The sequence below is a fragment of the Gobio gobio genome (assembly GCF_949357685.1).
Source record: "Gobio gobio genome assembly, chromosome: 8".
NCBI classification, from domain to species: domain Eukaryota; kingdom Metazoa; phylum Chordata; class Actinopteri; order Cypriniformes; family Gobionidae; genus Gobio; species Gobio gobio.
The window spans coordinates 3,694,682-3,713,590 of NC_137114.1; the positions used below are offsets into that span (position 1 = coordinate 3,694,682).

General features: G+C 43.6%; 1 protein-coding gene across 1 annotated transcript in view; it reads left to right on the plus strand.

Annotated features, from left to right (window-relative positions):
• The window catches only part of stx1a (syntaxin 1A (brain)), a 28,433-nt gene extending 14,241 nt beyond the window's left edge, over positions 1 to 14,192 (plus strand). The window contains exons 6-10 of the mRNA XM_079824397.1: positions 2,967 to 3,075; positions 5,880 to 5,950; positions 6,158 to 6,295; positions 11,031 to 11,141; positions 11,798 to 14,192. Coding sequence (XP_079680523.1) covers positions 2,967 to 3,075; positions 5,880 to 5,950; positions 6,158 to 6,295; positions 11,031 to 11,141; positions 11,798 to 11,875 — 507 coding nt within the window. The 3' untranslated portion in view covers positions 11,876 to 14,192. The remainder of the gene's footprint in view (positions 1 to 2,966; positions 3,076 to 5,879; positions 5,951 to 6,157; positions 6,296 to 11,030; positions 11,142 to 11,797) is intronic.
• The last annotated feature ends 4,717 nt before the right edge of the window (positions 14,193 to 18,909 follow it).

Consider the following 18,909-nt stretch of genomic DNA (forward strand, 5'->3'; position numbering starts at 1 on the left):
AGACACATGCTGTTTCATCCACTGCAGACACATGCTGTTTCATCCACTGCAGACACATGCTGTTTCATCCACTGGCAGACACATGCTGTTTCATCCACTGCAGACACATGCTGTTTCATCCACTGCAGACACATGCTGTTTCATCCACTGCAGACACATGCTGTTTCATCCACTGGCAGACACATGCTGTTTCATCCACTGGCAGACACATGCTGTTTCATCCACTGCAGACACATGCTGTTTCATCCACTGCAGACACATGCTGTTTCATCCACTGCAGACACATGCTGTTTCATCCACTGGCAGACACATGCTGTTTCATCCACTGGCAGACACATGCTGTTTCATCCACTGGCAGACACATGCTGTTTCATCCACTGGCAGACACATGCTGTTTCATCCACTGGCAGACACATGCTGTTTCATCCACTGCAGACACATGCTGTTTCATCCACTGCAGACACATGCTGTTTCATTCACTGCAGACACATGCTGTTTCATCCACTGGCAGACACATGCTGTTTCATCCACTGGCAGACACATGCTGTTTCATCCACTGGCAGACACATGCTGTTTCATCCACTGCAGACACATGCTGTTTCATCCACTGCAGACACATGCTGTTTCATCCACTGGCAGACACATGCTGTTTCATCCACTGCAGACACATGCTGTTTCATCCACTGCAGACACATGCTGTTTCATCCACTGCATACACATGCTGTTTCATCCACTGCAGACACATGCTGTTTCATCCACTGCAGACACATGCTGTTTCATCCACTGCAGACACATGCTGTTTCATCCACTGCAGACACATGCTGTTTCATCCACTGCAGACACATGCTGTTTCATTCACTGCAGACACATGCTGTTTCATCCACTGGCAGACACATGCTGTTTCATCCACTGGCAGACACATGCTGTTTCATCCACTGGCAGACACATGCTGTTTCATCCACTGCAGACACATGCTGTTTCATCCACTGCAGACACATGCTGTTTCATCCACTGCAGACACATGCTGTTTCATCCACTGCAGACACATGCTGTTTCATCCACTGCAGACACATGCTGTTTCATCCACTGGCAGACACATGCTGTTTCATCCACTGGCAGACACATGCTGTTTCATCCACTGCAGACACATGCTGTTTCATCCACTGCAGACACATGCTGTTTCATCCACTGCAGACACATGCTGTTTCATTCACTGCAGACACATGCTGTTTCATCCACTGGCAGACACATGCTGTTTCATCCACTGCAGACACATGCTGTTTCATTCACTGCAGACACATGCTGTTTCATTCACTGCAGACACATGCTGTTTCATCCACTGGCAGACACATTCTGTTTCATCCACTGCAGACACATGCTGTTTCATCCACTGCAGACACATGCTGTTTCATCCACTGGCTGACACATGCTGTTTCATCCACTGCAGACACATGCTGTTTCATCCACTGCAGACACATGCTGTTTCATCCACTGCAGACACATGCTGTTTCATCCACTGGCAGACACATGCTGTTTCATCCACTGCAGACACATGCTCTTTCATCCACTGGCAGACACATGCTGTTTCATCCACTGGCAGACACATGCTGTTTCATCCACTGCAGACACATGCTGTTTCATCCACTGCAGACACATGCTGTTTCATCCACTGCAGACACATGCTGTTTCATCCACTGCAGACACATGCTGTTTCATCCACTGGCAGACACATGCTGTTTCATCCACTGTAGACACATGCTGTTTCATCCACTGGCAGACACATGCTGTTTCATCCACTGGCAGACACATGCTGTTTCATCCACTGCAGACACATGCTGTTTCATCCACTGCAGACACATGCTGTTTCATCCACTGCAGACACATGCTGTTACATCCACTGCAGACACATGCTGTTTCATCCACTGCAGACACATGCTGTTTCATCCACTGCAGACACATGCTGTTTCATCCACTGCAGACACATGCTGTTTCATCCACTGGCAGACACATGCTGTTTCATTCACTGCAGACACATGCTGTTTCATCCACTGGCAGACACATGCTGTTTCATCCACTGGCAGACACATGCTGTTTCATTCACTGGCAGACACATGCTGTTTCATTCACTGCAGACACATGCTGTTTCATCCACTGGGAGACACATGCTGTTTCATCCACTGGCAGACACATGCTGTTTCATCCACTGCAGACACATGCTGTTTCATCCACTGCAGACACATGCTGTTTCATCCACTGGCAGACACATGCTGTTTCATTCACTGCAGACACATGCTGTTTCATCCACTGGCAGACACATGCTGTTTCATCCACTGGCAGACACATGCTGTTTCATCCACTGGCAGACACATGCTGTTTCATCCACTGCAGACACATGCTGTTTCATCCACTGCAGACACATGCTGTTTCATCCACTGCAGACACATGCTGTTTCATTCACTGCAGACACATGCTGTTTCATCCACTGCAGACACATGCTGTTTCATCCACTGCAGACACATGCTGTTTCATTCACTGCAGACACATGCTGTTTCATCCACTGCAGACACATGCTGTTTCATCCACTGGCAGACACATGCTGTTTCATCCACTGGCAGACACATGCTGTTTCATCCACTGCAGACACATGCTGTTTCATCCACTGCAGACACATGCTGTTTCATTCACTGCAGACACATGCTGTTTCATCCACTGCAGACACATGCTGTTTCATTCACTGCAGACACATGCTGTTTCATCCACTGGCAGACACATGCTGTTTCATCCACTGGCAGACACATGCTGTTTCATTCACTGCAGACACATGCTGTTTCATCCACTGGCAGACACATGCTGTTTCATTCACTGCAGACACATGCTGTTTCATTCACTGCAGACACATGCCGTTTCATCCACTGCAGACACATGCTGTTTCATCCACATTGTGATGAGGGCTCTCTGTTTTTCAGCACTCCACCTTGTCACGTAAATTTGTGGAGGTGATGTCTGAATATAACACAACACAATCAGATTACAGGGAACGCTGTAAGAGACGGATACAGAGACAGCTGGAGATTAGTGAGTAAACACACACACACACACACACACACACACACACAAACACACTTGTGAGCCAGGTGTGTTTTCTCTGAGAACGCAAGGGAGGAAGTTTTGATTCTTTTGCCTGTGTTCAGTCCATGGCTAACTCCTCAATAACTATTCCCTACGTTAGTCCACTAATACAGTTCACTTGAAGAAGTGAATGAAAACGAGTGGGTGGATTCTGTCAGCCGTTGAGCGTACATCGGCTGTACTCTTGTTGTTTTATCCCCCAATATGTGTCCACTATGGTCTCGGATGCCACTACAAATGGCTGTGCCCTCATATAGTGCCCTATTTGAGGGTATAGGGGGCGATTTTTGGATTCATGTGTTTCAGTTCCTATTTCCCTTGTTTCCATTGCTGTCTTGATGACAACTAATCACCATCACCTATATAAAACACTCTCAGTTCTCTTCTGTTCATTGTCTTGTGCCTCGTGCTGTGTTTTCTTTGTATTATTCCTAGTTATTATGAAATGTGATATCATCATTCTTCTTCATTAAGCCTTGCTTTTGGATCTATTAAGATGACAGAACACCTTTTTAACAAAGTTCGGGAGGAGCACGTTCAGATAATCTACCCAATCAGTGTGAGAGGAGGCGCATATATACAGTATATTATAGTGGACTTCTGTTCCACACAGTGATGGGAGAAACAAAACTTTGAATCAATTGCTTCACAAAATGATTCAGTGTTTGGAAAAACTTTTTTTTGGTCATCCACTTGTCAATAGTTCTCACTGAATCAATCCTCATGTTTCATGGGTTCACAGAGATCATCCCCCCCAGCGGCGAAACATTGACATTTACAAATGTTTAAAAACTGTTATGAGGTAACAAAGACTTTGGCAGTTTGATACACACTCCGTTATTATTGTGTCAAAGCGGAAGCGATTGAGAACAACAGCAACTCAGCCACGAAGTGATAGGCCATGTAAAATCACAGAGCGGGGTCAGCGCATGCTGAGGGTCACAGAGCTGGGTCAGCGCATGCTGAGGGTCACGGAGCGGGGTCAGCGCATGCTGAGGGTCACAGAGCTGGGTCAGCGCATGCTGAGGGTCACGGAGCGGGGTCAGCGCATGCTGAGGGTCACAGAGCTGGGTCAGCGCATGCTGAGGGTCACGGAGCGGGGTCTGCGCATGCTGAGGGTCACGGAGCGGTGTCAGCACATGCTGAGGGTCACAGAAGTCGCCAACTTTCTGCAGAGTCAAGAGCTCCAGACCTCCAAACTTCTGTGTCCTTCAGATGAGCTCAAGAACAGTGTGTAGAGCTTCATGGAATGGGTTTCCATGGGTGAGCAGCTCATCCAAGCCTTACATCACCAAGTGCAATGCAAAGCGTGGGATGCAGTGGGGTAAAGTGCGCCGCCACTGGACTCTAGAGCAGTGGAGACGTGTTCTCTGAGTGACCAATCACGCTTCTCTGTCTGACAATCCCATGGACGAGTCTGGGTTTTTGCGGTTGACTTGCCTGACTGCATTGTGCCAAATGTAAAGTTTGGTTGTTTTTCAGGGGTTGGGCTTTGCCCCTTAGTTCCAGTGAAAGGAACTCTTAATGCTTCACCAAGACATTTTGGACAATTTCATGCTCCCAACTTTGTGGGAACAGTTTGGGGACGGCCCCTTCCTGTCCCAACATGACTGCTCCAGTGCACAAAGCGGCGCTCCATAAAGACATGGATGAGCGAGTTTGGTGTGGAGGAACTTGAGTCCTGCCCTCAACCCGATAGAACACCTTTGGGATGAATTAGAGCGGAGACTGAGAGCCAGGCCTTCTCGTCCAACATCACAAATGCGCTTCTAGAAGAATCCCCATAAACACACTCCTAAACCTTCCCAGAAGAGCTGAAGCTGTTAGAGCTGCAAAGGGTGGCTGACTCCATATTAAACCCTAGGGATTGAGAATGGGATGGTGCTGGGGAGAACAGCTGACCCCCGTCTGTCTGCCAGGCCCTTCTGTGTCATCGGCTTTAATCTGGAACCATAATCATCCTGCCAGCCGGGGTGAAAGGCCCTTGTGTTCGCAGTCTGTCACTGGCTATCAGGATAGCTGGCCAGCTGGGTCGCCCCACACTCCAAACACACATGCCGTGACAGCAGTCTTTATTTAGTGTATTCAGTGTGTAATCAAACCTGAGTCACCATACATGCAGATCAGAGGTCTGTGGTCACGTCACACTGCTCATTATTAACTCCGTGAGCTACTAATCACAGATTGCCAAGGGTGAACAATGGTGTACGTCACCTCACTGTGACTCCAGGCTAGCCATTCTCTGTTCTCGTTTCAAAATGTGCAGCCGTTTCATTAGCCATAATTACAGTCTTAGACAAACATTTACTCCATTGTTGTTGGGAGTTGTGTTTTTTGGCCTTTGCGTGTAAACGCTGATCTTGTTAGCTTGATGTTCCCATTGCAGTGGCTTTCACACAAGGCACCAAACGATGTTGTGAGTTTTGGTCAGAGGTGAATGTGAGGTTTTTCTCCTTCACAATTATCAACACAATGAAGACCAGTATGTATATGGGACAGTTTATATACATTTTTCAAATTGGAATATTTCCAAAATTCCCCAGATTAAATTCCCATGGAAAGTTTCCAGAAATTTACCGGAAGTCACTGTCACATGTCACTTATTGTATGGGAAAATGTAATATACCTTGTGTGTGTATCACTGTGTGCTTTTACGTCAGCTAGTACAGACACACATGTACACCTACAGTACTCTGCTCTATGTGCTATAGCACACGCAAGCTGTTAACATCATGTGTTGTTCTGTGTAGCGGGAAGAAATACAACCAATGAGGAGCTGGAGAGCGTGTTAGAGAGTGACAACCCCATCTTCAGCTCAGGGGTGAGTGGATACAGCATCATTACATGAAAACCTTAAGCCACAGCATTGGATACAGTCAGAGCTGGACACATTACTGGACAATAACACATTCGTTGGGTCTTTAGAGCTGCAAAGAATCATGTTTTGTGAAATATCACCTTTTCAGGCAGACTTATGTTGGAAAACTTCAGCATTGCCACTTTCCAACATGTTTCTTTTCCACTACAGATCATCCTGGACTGCAACATCACTGAACAGGCCATGAACGAGATTGAGACGCAACACAGTGAGATCATCAAACTGGAGAGCAACATCCGTGAGCTGCACGACATGTTCATGGATATGGCCATGCTGGTCGAGAGCCAGGTGAGAGGACAGCCGCTCACACCTGTGACATAACGGATCAAGAAAAGCTGTAGTTAATGGGCAAAGGAAGACCTACTCCAGAGCTTAATTTGGTGCAGAAAGCCAAAGCTTTTTAAAACATTTCAACCACAGCGATTAAGCGATACATGACAGCATCAATCACAAAGCTAAAGCTTGACTGCTGGGATTGTTTGCTGTTTGGGTAAGTTATTTACAATCGAATAGGTCACGTGCCAAAAGATGTTTTTCTGTCCGCTGCCACTGTTTTATATATGTTAAGCTTTATAGTGCGGAATTACTGGTCAATCTGTAAGTGTACCAACTCAGTGACCATTATGCTCATTTGCTGTAATCCTGCATAATAGTTACAATCTGTGAAAATGTCACGATCGCTGTTTTCTGTCTTTGATGCGGAAGCGTCTGTCGCTGATTTGCTTTGGTCTTAGTGCTGTCATGTGTCCGCTTACATTAAATGCTGTTGGTTTTGTGTGTCAACGATGTTTTGTTTGGGTCACTGCTCAGTCACTGTGCGGATTGCTGGTTGCGTTTCTTATGCAGTACTTTAGAAGAGGACAAACTAGGCTGATATCAGGCTCAGTTTAGGAGGTGAGAAGGTTGTGGTTCAAGAGTTTGTTACTGGCATATACACCGATCAGGCATAACATTATGATGGGTGAAGTGAATAACACTGATGATCTGTTAGTGGGTGGGATATATTAGGCAGCAAGTGAACATTTTGTCCTCAGAGTTGATGTGTTAGAAGCAGGAAAAATGGGCAAGCGTAAGGATTTGAGCGAGTTTGACAAGGGCCAGATTGTGACGGCTAGACGACTGGGTCAGAGCATCTCCTAAACTGCAGCTCTTGTGGGGTGTTCCCGGTCTGCAGTGGTCAGTCTCTATCAAAAGTGGAGGACCAGTGGAGAACCAGCCACAGGGTCATGAAGGACCAGTGGAGAACCGGCCACAGGGTCATGAAGGACCAGTGGAGAACCGGCCACAGGGTCATGAAGGACCAGTGGAGAACCGGCCACAGGGTCATGAAGGACCAGTGGAGAACCGGCCACAGGGTCATGAAGGACCAGTGGAGAACCGGCCACAGGGTCATGGAGGACCAGTGGAGAACCGGCCACAGGGTCATGGAGGACCAGTGGAGAACCGGCCACAGGGTCATGTAGGACCAGTGGAGAACCGGCCACAGGATCATGGAGGACCAGTGGAGAACCGGCCACAGGGTCATGAAGGACCAGTGGAGAACCGGCCACAGGGTCATGAAGGACCAGTGGAGAACCGGCCACAGGGTCATGAAGGACCAGTGGAGAACCGGCCACAGGGTCATGTAGGACCAGTGGAGAACCGGCCACAGGGTCATGAAGGACCAGTGGAGAACCGGCCACAGGGTCATGAAGGACCAGTGGAGAACCGCCACAGCGTCATGAAGGACCAGTGGAGAACCGGCCACAACGTCATGAAGGACCAGTGGAGAACCGGCCACAGGGTCATGAAGGACCAGTGGAGAACCGGCCACAGGGTCATGGAGGACCAGTGGAGAACCGGCCACAGGGTCATGGAGGACCAGTGGAGAACCGGCCACAGGGTCATGGAGGACCAGTGGAGAACCAGCCACAGGATCATGAAGGACCAGTGGAGAACCAGTCACAGGGTCATGAAGGACCAGTGGAGAACCGGCCACAGGGTCATGGAGGACCAGTGGAGAACCGGCCACAGGGTCATGAAGGACCAGTGGAGAACCGGCCACAGGGTCATGAAGGACCAGTGGAGAACCGGCCACAGGGTCATGAAGGACCAGTGGAGAACCGGCCACAGGGTCATGAAGGACCAGTGGAGAACCGGCCACAGGGTCATGAAGGACCAGTGGAGAACCGGCCACAGGATCATGAAGGACCAGTGGAGAACCGGCCACAGGGTCATGAAGGACCAGTTGAGAACCGGCCACAGGGTCATGAAGGGCCAGTGTAGAACCGGCCACAGGGTCATGAAGGACCAGTGGAGAACCGGCCACAGGGTCATGAAGGACCAGTGGAGAACCGGCCACAGGGTCATGGGCGGCCGAGGCTCATTGATGCCTGTGTGGTCGATCAAACAGACGAGCTACTGGAGCTCAAACTGCTCAAGAAGTTAATGCTGGTTCTGATAGAAAGGGCTCAGAATACACAGAGCATCTCAGTTTGTTGTGTATGGACCAGTCAGGGTGCCCATGCTGACCCCTGACCCCGCCCAAAGCACTAACAGTGCTCAGCCTGCCTCTGTGCAGTGAGACCTGATGCAGCCCCTGAATGAGACGCACAGAAATACTGCAAAATAATAATAATAATATTAACGCGACTAAACGAGACAAAATAAAGTTATAACATTTCGTCTCGTCTAGCATAGTTTTTATTTTGTGAACCATATTTAGTCTCGTTTTCGTCAACAATATTGTATTATACATTTAATTATAGTCATCGTCACATGACCAGCATTTACGTTGCGTCTCGTCTCGTTTTCGTCACATGATAAAGGTTCCTTGACGACAATATGTAGTCATACTTTTCGTTGAAGAAGCAACACTAGTTGACAGTAATCGGATGCGTGTCAATATTGTGCATTTGGTCTTAAAGTGACCGCAGCCCATAGTCTACCTCCTGCCATCTGTCATTATTCTTGATCGAATAACTTTTGTAGCTAACATTACATTTTTATAGCATTAAGCTATATTTAATTTATACAGTGAAGATTATGCAATGTTATTTTACATTTGATTATTCAGTTTCTGTACCGGAATTACTGTGCTGATCCGCGCACCTCTAGTGGGGAGATGAGACATTTGTAAGTAAACATTTTCAAAGTTTTAAACCACTACATAAATTGGGACGTACAGAAATCAACAATCAGCATATGAAACTCAACAATACTGACAGTCAACAACAACAATAAATGTCATGGCGCAGTGCATGCTGTATGCCAGCATAGGCTGTGTTCCAGGTGGTTTTATTATGCCCTTCACTCGCTAACTTCCCTCCGTCTCCTTCACTCGGATGTGTGTCATGAGTGCCCACTGGAACCTGAACTGGAACGGCCCTTGATCACTTGAGTCCACTATGGAGTTGATTTATTATTATTTTTTCCCTTACGAAATAGTTTAATGCTGTGTATAGGTGTGTTTGGGATGTTTTAAGCCAGTTTTCGTGTCCAGAGATCGGGTCGTCGCCGGCTACGCCATGCCGAGGGACAACTTGGTCCTTGTTTTAATTTGAATCATAACGGGTTTGTGAACTGTTCTTAGTCTTGTCTGTCACTCAGGACCTGTTTGCCTTGGGAGACCCTACCAGGGGCATATAGCCCCGGACAACATAGCTCCTAGGATCATTCGGGTACTCAAACCCCTCCACCACGATAAGGTGACAGTTCAAGGAGGGGGACACGCTGGAGGGATTACTTCTCCCGGCTGGCCTGGGAACGCCTCAGGGTTCCCGTGGAAGAGCTGGAGGATGGGTTAGGGAGAGGGAAGTCTGTTGCCCCCGCAACCCGGCCCCGGATAAGTAGAAGATGATGGATGGATGGGATGTTTCAAATATTTTAAAACATAATTAATATATCATAGAGTTGTTTGTGGTGGGGTAAATTAAACGTGATATGTTGTGACGTCAACATGTGTCATGTTCTTATGTTCATTGTCATGTTTCCTGTTGTCATGTGATTCCATTGTGCCCTCATGTGATCATGTCATGTGCTTCCCTAGTCTCATGTGTTATGTTCTCATTGGTTGTTTTTGTCATGTGTTCTCAGTCATTGGTTCATTGTCTTGATCTGTCACAGGTGTGTCTTGTTTAGTCATCAGTCCTTGTGTATTTAGCCCTCATGTTTGCCTTGTTCCCTTGTCTAGTATTGTCTGTGTAACCTCTGTTGGTGAGTGTTGTTTTTGTTTAAGTTTAGTTCTTGTAGTCAAGTCAAGCTTTGACAAGTCCTTTGGTTTATTTTGTATCTGTTCATGCTCTTAATAAGACTGCACTTGGGTTCTGCAACTTGCCTCCAGTGGACTTTGGTACATGCATTGTGGTATATGGAGCTGCCTGAAGAAGTGTACATATGAAGTAGACTTGGGAGGGAGTGAGGGTTTGTCCACATAAAAACTTCACGAAATGGAACACACTTCAAAATGGCGGCAGGGATTCCCCCGAGGGGAAGTGCTTTGGGAAGTTCATGTCTAAAAGTGTAGTGGAACGCAGCCATAGTACAAATCTCATTCATGATTCCCAGCATGCATTGCGGCATGAATAAATGATGCATCTGCTTATATTTTTGTTGACTTTTTAGTAGCTTGTTTTTTAATGCTTACAGCTGACCCATTTATCTGTATATATATTTTGTGTATCCGATTGGAATCTGATCTAAATGATTGACTGTCCACACTGTATGCGATTTGTCCCATGCCGCTCTTTTGTTTTCCGGGAATCTGCATTGGTTTCTATGATAATGAAGTTGCGTTGGTGGGTATACGCCAAAAACAACAACAACAACCGCAACATGAGGGGTTTGCAATAGAGGTGTTGTCGTGTTTCCAGCATGACACTGTGTCTTCTGCAGGAGAACCGTAGTTAACCTTGAGTTAACAAGAACTAAGAATGAACAATACTCCTACAGCATTTGTTAATCTTAGTTAATGGTAATTACAACATCTACTAATGCAGGATTGTGTTTAGTGATTAGTGAGCTGTATTTTCCTGTCTTCTTTTAGGGAGAGTTAATAAACAATATAGAGAAGAACGTCTGCAATGCTCAGGAATATGTGGAAACGGCCAAAGAGCAAACCAAAGCAGCTGTCAAAGTCCAGAAGACTAGCAGGACGGTGAGATCTCACAACCCATCCATTCCTCCTGTCTCATCACCTTTCTCTCTCTCTCTCTCTCCTCCATCTTCTGCTGTGGTCAGGGAGAGATGATAGAGCGTGTAGAGTATAATGTGGAGCGCTCGGTGGATTTCATTAGGGACGCAGTGCACGAGACCACAAAGGCTGTAAAGTACCAGAGTAATACGCGGCGGGTGAGTGAACGATGCCTGCCATCCGTCCTGCATGAGCATGTGCACATCCGCCCTTTTCATTCCCACTCCGCATTCTGGCATGAGAAGCTCTGTCTGTGTGCTGTCAACACCGTTTTCTCCATCATTGAGGTGTATTCCATTAATAAAGGTAAAAAGCTTTCCAATTGCACAAGAATAAACAACTTGACCCGTCCCTGTGGGCGGGGTCAACACTGCCAGAAGCTGTCATTTAGGAGCGAGGTTAGCCAGTTTCAGTCTAACTCAATCTAATAAATTGACAGCGTTCAGCTCAACGTCCGCTCATTGAGGGTAAACGTCGCATTATGCGACTGCACATTACTTTACGGAGAGCTTACGACCTACTGGCTACGCTCTGCCTGGAGAACAAACCTCTATTGTAACTATATCATGAATGGATGGGCTGAAGTGAAGACCTGTGCTCTGTGTCCATGTCCTCCACAGAAGCTGATCCTGATAGGCAGCTGTGTGTCCGTCTGTCTCCTCATCCTCATCATCTCTCTAGCCATCGGATTGAGCTGACCGAGAGACATCTCCTGTCTATGTGCTTTCGGTTTCCATCTTCTCTTATGTGTGATATATCCAAAACATTCAAAAGGGAAATTATGTACAGACTGAGTGTGTGATAAGATGAAAAATAGCTGGTTTGTGAGATGGGCTGCGGTGTACAGTGCCTAGAAAAAGTATTCACTTTCTGGACTTTTTTTAATTTGATCAACAAAGATATTTTATTACAGAAACGTGTCGTCATTTTTTGCAGTAATTATACCCATATCAGTCATTTGCAGTGATTCTGTGTGGATTCAGCAGCTCTCTTTATCTTTGCACATCTGGCCACGGCTGTTTTCTTCATTGTTTGTCGAGATCTGGACTCTGACTTTGTGTTAAGACTTGCATGGCTTAAATGAACATAAATGATGTCTCTTACTGAAATATGTAGTAGAAAACCCATGAAAGATCCACGTTATTTAAAAGATCCATTATATATTTGGACAATGGGTGGCAATTTACCAACACAACTCGAAAAACGTTTCAGAGTTAAACAAAACCAATCAATTGCTTTGTAATGGCATTTAAAACACACTCAAACACGTGCACATTTCATTCAGGAACAGGCCGTTTTGATTTAAATGCTTTTTAGTGTTGATGATCACGTTATTTTACATGTGCATATGATTACATATGATGTCTCTTGTTTCTGCTTCTTCTTCTCCTGTGTTTTGATCAGGAGATTCTCTACTCTTTCAGAAGATGTCATAGCGACCCCTAGCCGGAAATTACCATCAATGCCAAAACGTTCAAACTAAGTTGCATGTACAAAATACAATAATGCTGTACATGTAATATATGATTCAATTTACAACACCATAAATTGAATAGACACAAAAAAGCAATAAACACAACTAATGTACTTCCTTTATTCATCATTTTGTAGAAGTCGAGTTAAAGGTGCTGTATGTACGTTTTTCACTATACTAAAGCATAAAAACACCATAATGTGCTTGATATGTAGGAAACATGCTTTAAATCACACACTCGTTCCTCAGAAAACCAAAGCTACAGCCTGTTATTCTGCTTTGAGATGTGCGGCCCGTGTGGGAATGTGTGTGTGTGTGTGTGTGTGTGTGTGTTTTGGTCTGTGTGCTAACGCACGTTGCAAGTTTCAAAATCTCTATGAACACATTAAAACACGGAAAAATCTTACAGAGTGAGAGTCTCCTCGCCTTTCATTGTCAATTGACCTATCGTTAAGCCCCTCCCCTCGAACGCAGATGAGCCAATGGCAGTTGAGTAACCGGACCGAAACTCGGACGTCTTTAGGTTTCAGCGCCATAGAGAAACATTGGAAAATCCGAAGCTCTCATTGGTTTGATGGTGTTTATGCTCCAAAAATGCTGTAACACTGATTCCAGGAATCCTGAGAGGATTTTATGGTTGTTATACTCTCATTAAGTTACGATTAAAGTTATTGAGTCCCTGCTAACATACAAACCGAAATAACTAACTGTTCTCACGTCATTTAACGTTAACAGTGTTGGTCAAAAACACACAAACAAAGGTCTACATGTCACAGATTTTATTGTGACGTATAGTCTAATTTGTTTTTGTATATATTTTTATATTTCTGTTAGATAGGGATAGTAGAGTGTCCAGTGAGGGTGAATACTTTTATAAGCACTATTTATTTCCCAACATCTGTTTGTGTTTTGTATCGCTGTGTGTTACATGTGTGCTTACTGTGTTGTGGCATGTGTGCAATCCATTGGGAGAGAGCGGGAAGACGGATCAACGCTCTTGCTACACTCCTTACATTCAACACGATGCCGTCGTGGAGAGCGGGGTTGAGCTGCTTTCTGCTTTCTCATTATCTGCAAATTCAATGAAAAACACCAACATCCTCAAACTGCTCTCCACGAATCTTTAAATATGCAGTGATATTTCCACCTGGGTCATTGCAGTAACTCTTCTTTCCTCCTGTTCATGCTGCCTGGAATGCTTTCCCCATGTGTTGATTTGTGAAATCCAGAAGAAGACGGTGATTATTGTCTGTTGTGTGCTGCTCGGAGTCATAGTGGCCGTCATCATTGGTGGTGTGTTGGCCTGAATGACATGTGTCCGGATAATAAAGAGACTGTATTATACGTTATAAGCTGGAACACACTACAGGACTGTCTAAATCTGAACCGATTTTAAAAACACTAGGCATCGGATACTTGCACAAAAACGGCTGGGGATCAAACACTGGTCATTCCAGACACACACACACCTAATGTAAAACATGGCATTGTCTTCTCTGTATGAATTAAATATGAATTAAATTAAATATACATTGATTCTTATTGAGAGTTTTCTTTTGTCGTGTGATTAGCATTAAAGGGGCTGTATGTAAGTTATGACTGTACTAAAGCATAAAAACACCATAATATGTTTGCAGATATGTAGAAAACATGCTGAGTTAACATAATCGTTTCTCAGAAAAGCAGGAGCTTGTTACATATCTAACGTTACAGCATCCAATCATATCAGTGGATTCAGGCCAGAGCCAATCATTTCATCCTTCCCTATAGGTCAATTAAGCGATTAGCAAATAGTTGTGCTTCTCTGGACTTTCTCTATGAAATCATTCAGCTTCACTGGAGTCCAGCATGAGGGATGTTTTGCTTGCTGTTGTTAGCATTTGCAGCAACTCATAATGTAAAAACTGCACATCATTTAATATAGTATTACATTATTATAATAAAATGTTCATAATGTGATGATTTTCTCAAAATGTAATAACATCTTGAGCTAAATTTTTACATTATGAGAAAATGATTACATTATGAACTCACCAAAACATGTCATGTTTTCATCATTGTAATGGCTTTTAAAACATAAAAAATATTACTATTCCCTTACAGTACATTCAAAAATATAAAGCCAGTCATATACTACCAGCGAAATGCAACATTTAAATGTTCAATCAAATAGTACTATTATACAGTACATTTTAAAAATCTAAATCCAGAAAAAAATGTATTTAAACTAGTAGTAGTAGTAATCTGGTGGATTTTGTAGGCAGGTTAAGATTTTTAAAAAGTACTGTGTTACGTCCATGGACGTATTCATATTTGTGTTTCTGTTACAAGGAGTGTTCTTGGAGTGTGTTTCTCTCTCTCTATCGTTCTCCTTTCCTGTGTTCATTGATCGATCTGGCCACGGTGTCCGGAGGAGTCCAGTATAAAGCTGAAGAGAGACATGCGGCGTTTGAGGCGGATCCGTTCTCCAAACCCTACATTTATGGGTAATGTAGGGAGGAGGATACTCATATATTTTCTCCTGTTTAATGGTTAGTTAGGGAGTGAGGGAAGTTATCTGTTGTTTTGTTTGTTTTTCTTTAATGTAGGTAATTTAATGCTTACCCCTTTTAGGTAGAGATATTTTTTGTTTTCTTTTGTTTGGGCCCTCCTCCCGACGTAATGTTTGTTTTTGGGTTTATTTGTAAAATGTTGCTTTGCTTCATATTTGCTTTCTATTGAATTTTGATCACTGCTTAAAGGTGAAAATAAAATGCAGAAACACCCATTCAAATCGAATGTTGTTTGATTACTTGTTGCTCTGGGTCTGGAGAGTTGGAGCTCCTCAGTCTCTCCTCTTTCTTTATTGTTCGTCGTTCCCTATTTACCCTAAAGACTAAAGACGTAACAATTGGGGGCTCGTCCGGGATGACGTAGTTGAACGCCAAATAGTGAAAGAAACAAATTGGTAAGTTGAACTTTTTGTTGTTTGATATGTCTTCGTGGGGGGGGGGGGGAGAGATACCTCTTGTGGGAATTCGATTTGACAGCCTTCACTCTTTCTCCTACCACAGAGGTATTTGAAAGCTGCAGAAAAACAGATCTGGTATCGATCGCAGATTTTTTTAACATTCAAGTGACGAGAGGCTACTAAACAAGTAATAAAAAAGAGGTGTATGACAGTTAGTGGAGGATGGCATTCTGGCAGAGGCACCTGCTGTTTTTTTAGATACTGAGCGAGTCCCAACCATATGATCCCAGGTTGGAGATTAGACTTAGAAATAAAAAAAACAGGAATGTGAGCCTCCAATGACAAGGCTGCGCGTTATAGACACGGAGAAGGAGCGGGATATTCAATTGCATAAATTAGGTCTAGAAGCATTGAAAAAGCCAGTGCCCGTACCTCTGTCTTGACCACCCTCTTTTACGGTGTCCACCGTTTCGCCTGTTGGTTCCGTTCCGCCTTCTGCTGTTTCTGCATTTATATCAGTAAATATATTAAACTTATGCCTCCTTTCAGAGAAGCTGAAGTTGATGCTTATTTTGTAGCCTTTGTTCCTTCAATGCAGCCTCGTGGGTAAGGCACAGGAAGTTATTTCAGCTTTAAAGGAACACGCTGACTTTTTGTGAATACATCCCATTCTCATCTCCGTGCTATAACTCTGTCTGACGCACCCACCGCTAACCTAGCTTAGCACAAAGACTGGAGGTAAATGGCTCCAGCTAGCCTAGCTTAGTACAAAGACTAGAGGTAAACGGCTCCAGCTAGCCTACTGCTCAATAAGTGACAAAACAATGCCAACATTTTCATATTTACATGCTGTGATGTGGGTAGTTACATTGTGTACTAAGACAGACGGAAAATGAAAATTTGTGATTTTCTAGGCCGATATGGCTAGGAACAATACTCTCATTCCTGCGTAATAATCAAGGAACTTTACTGCCATACCATGAGTGCAGCGGCGCAATGATATTACACAGCGCCTGAAAATAGTCCCAGCACGCTCTCTGTGCAAGCAGGTTGTCACGTTGTGTAGCGGACCCCGACCGAATGATGGCCAGCCTTTACTGATGTTTCCTGGAGTTTATTGAAACCGTTTGCTCTCCAAAATATCACCGTAAGAGCTGAACAAAACTTCTTCAGGGCCACATAAAAGCCTTAGAGTCCAGAGGGTTAAAGTGAATTTTGTTTTGTATAAATTGTATCTTAATTTTAATCAAGGTTTCATCAGCCAATTGCCTGGATTTAATAAATAAGAAGCAAATATAGCAGACAAAAGCCTACAATCATGACATTGCACGGCGCATCTCATAAATGAATCGAAGCTCGAAATGATATTTGAGTATTGTGTTTATCAGATCGTTTACAAAATCAAATGATTCAGAAATGATTTTTGCCATTGAAATGACTGGGAAAAAGTGTCCCAATCAACCTGAATTCACCCTATACGCAACATTATGAAATCATTGCATCACGTTGTTTTACATCCCAAATATTGTACTTATAACATTCATCATTACCAATTATTCAGTTATTTGTATCTACTGAACACTGAATTGTACTCAATGTCACAACATTACAGTTTTTTTTAGCATGAGACTTCTTTCAAAAACATTAAAAATAGTAATGTCACATCTTTTGATCATTTAAAATATAATAGGCCTTTGTAATGGGCCTTTGTTGACTATATTCTAAATAAACTACAACAAAATATATTTATTTTGTAAATTGTGTAAGGAGTTCCCCTCCGTCACACCTGACTCAAAGGCTCATTCATTATGCGGCTCATTATGCAGGTCTTTTGTTATCTCAGATGTGAATCTCAGCATTATTCATTATCGTTCACGCCTCCTCGCATACGGCCTCTGTAAAGAAAAAGTGTCTTACAAAATGTAAATTAATATATTGTTGTATGTGAATGAGTAGGCTCAATGATTCTCACATCATTTTGAAGCAAAAAGTCTAGGCAACAACACCCATTAGTCAAAAGTCTTGTGGAACACATATCTATTGTGTTTTGAGGCCTTAATTTTAAAACACTTTTTTTTTTTTTTCAAAAACCATGCATAAACATTTTTCTCTCAAAAATACAAGCATGTACATACATGTTGCTCAGATATTATGGTAGCCCAGTTTGTGCTGAATACAGTGTAATTACACTTTTGCCATTAATGTGTTTATAAGTAACTGAAAAAAACACAAATGCCAGAGCATGTATGTCAGGGTTGTTGTATGGGTGGGAGCTCAGACTCAAATGCAGGAAATGTGGTTTTTATTAATAATAATATAAAACAAAACTACCCACAAGGGGGGAAACCAAAATATACATATACAAGAAATCCGGAGACATGAAGCAGGGAGGGAAACCGACAAGGAACAGAAGACATCAGAAAACGGACCAGCACATGACTGCAGACACAAGGAGAATATAAAGGGAACAAACAAGGCAGGTAATGAGGGAGAACAGGTGGGGCAAATTAACCAATAATCAGATAACAAGATGGGTGGGGTTGACAATAGACCGAAGACATGACATACACAAGCACATGGCCAGAAATATGGCAAAAGCATGCGATTTGACAGCAAAACGCGTGTCTTCGACGCGTGATTGACCATATAAACACGCATTTTTAACGTGCGCTCTGGGGTCACAGAAAACGCACGTTTTTAATATCAAAGTGTGCGTCCTCGACGCATGATTTGCTATTTTAAAAAACATGCGTTTCCAACATGCATTTTAGGTGACCCCAGAGCGCACGTTAAAAATGCGCGCTTATATGGTAAATCATGCACTGTGGACACGCGTTTTGTTGTCAAATCGCACTCTTTCGACGTGTAAACAGTTCAACCAAACAGGCAGTGCACACTTGTGTTTGAAGGATCCAAACAGACGAAAAGAACGCGCTCTTTCCTTAGTGTTCTCAAAACTGCATGCTCCCTTTTTAGGGCACACCACTTATAAAGTAAAGTTACATATTGTTGACCATCTTTTTAAGTAATAACACTATTTATCACGATACACTATATGGCTATTATAAGAATTAAATTAAATCAGTATCAACAAAATCCTAAATAAAATTGCCTAAATAGTCATGAGATTTTTTAGATTTATGTTCTAAATATAATATTTTAGTTATAGAAATATGAAATGTTGGGGAAATGTAATTATCACTGGTCTATGAAACTATAAACTGCCAGTATAGTTGGCGGCGTTATGGATTCTAGAATCAGCGAATTATTCCAGAACGAAACACTGCTGAGAGATGACACTCTTCTGC